The sequence below is a fragment of the Penaeus monodon genome, chromosome 23 (assembly GCF_015228065.2).
Source record: "Penaeus monodon isolate SGIC_2016 chromosome 23, NSTDA_Pmon_1, whole genome shotgun sequence".
In the NCBI taxonomy this organism is placed as follows: domain Eukaryota; kingdom Metazoa; phylum Arthropoda; class Malacostraca; order Decapoda; family Penaeidae; genus Penaeus; species Penaeus monodon.
The window spans coordinates 39,558,865-39,560,146 of record NC_051408.1 but is presented as its reverse complement, the minus strand read 5'-3'; the positions used below and the strand labels follow the sequence as shown (position 1 = coordinate 39,560,146).

General features: G+C 58.6%; 1 protein-coding gene across 1 annotated transcript in view; it reads right to left on the bottom strand.

Annotated features, from left to right (window-relative positions):
• The window catches only part of LOC119588273 (spidroin-2-like), a 15,619-nt gene that overhangs the window by 5,025 nt on the left and 9,312 nt on the right, over window positions 1-1,282 (bottom strand). Inside the window, exon 3 of the mRNA XM_037936969.1 lies at window positions 682-1,235. Coding sequence (XP_037792897.1) covers window positions 682-1,235 — 554 coding nt within the window. The remainder of the gene's footprint in view (window positions 1-681; window positions 1,236-1,282) is intronic.

Here is a 1,282-nt window from a genome sequence, read left to right as displayed (position 1 = left end):
AAATAAAATCAAAGGATTGACTGAGAGGTAAACAGGGAGAAAGATGGAAATTATATGCAGTAAATATGTGTCAGCCTTTCATAAAACTCATCTTAATAATGCAATCCCATATCACCTATCTGAGGTAACAATTGGCCCCAGCACGCTTCATCGAGGGGAAAGATAAAAGGGTTAAAGTTGGGTTCATTTACTGGTGATCTTACAGTCGGATGAAAGATTCCCAACTAATGACCGTAGCCTCTTTTGGGTTGAGCAGATCCAGTCCTGGAAGAAACTAGACCGACATTGTTGCTTGCAACGGAAGAGCCAGCTGTGGCAGCTGAACCCGGGGCCAAAGCCAGCAGTATCAGCTCGGCCAGAGCCGAAGTTAGAGGTACCGATTGGGCCAGGGCCAAAGCTAGCGCTGCCAGCTTGAATTGGGCCAAAGCCGGCACCACCAGCTTGGACAGGGCCCAAAGCTGGCACTGTCAACTGGCCCGGCCAAAATGGACCCAAACCCCTTGAACAGGGCCAAAGCCGGCACCACCAGCTTCAACAGGGCCAAAGCCGGCACTACCAGCTTGGGTAGGGCCAAAGCTACCAGTGTCAAAGGGCCAGGGGCCCAAAATACCTGCCAATGGGGGCCCGACAAAGCTACCTGTCACTGGCCGGGGCCAAAAAACCCTGTCAACTGGGCCAAAACTGGCGCCACCAGCTTGAACGGGGCCAAAGCTGGCACCACCAGCTTGAACAGGGCCAAAACTAATAGCATCAACTGGGCCAGGACCAAAGCTGGCACCAGCAGCTTGTACGGAACCAAAGTTGGCACTATCAACTGGGCCAAGGCCAAAGCTAGCGGTGTCAACTGGGCCAGGGCCAAAGTCGTCCCTTCCAGCAGGTCCGGGGCCAAAGGGGCCGGGTGCTGGACCGGCGCTGTAGGCGGTGGCTTGGCCATGGCCTCCGCCGTGGCCACCTTTGATTGCGCTGTTGGGGAGAATTCCTTTGCCGACGAGCACGGCGCGGACCACGCTGCCGCCTCCGCTGCTGCGGCCTCCGTGCGCTCCGTGGCCGTGCGCTCCGTGGCCGTGCCCTCCGTGCGCTCCGTGCCCGTGCCCTCCGTGCGCCCCGTGCCCGCTGCCAAGACCGACTCCCAAGCCCCCGGAGGAGCCGTCGATCTTTCGGCCTCCGCGCGCACCATAGCCGCCGCCGCCAGCGACCACCAGACACGCCATCGCCAGCACGGCAGCCGCTTGTACCTGGTGAGAACATTGAACTGTTCAGCTTGGGGGGAGATTCACATTTG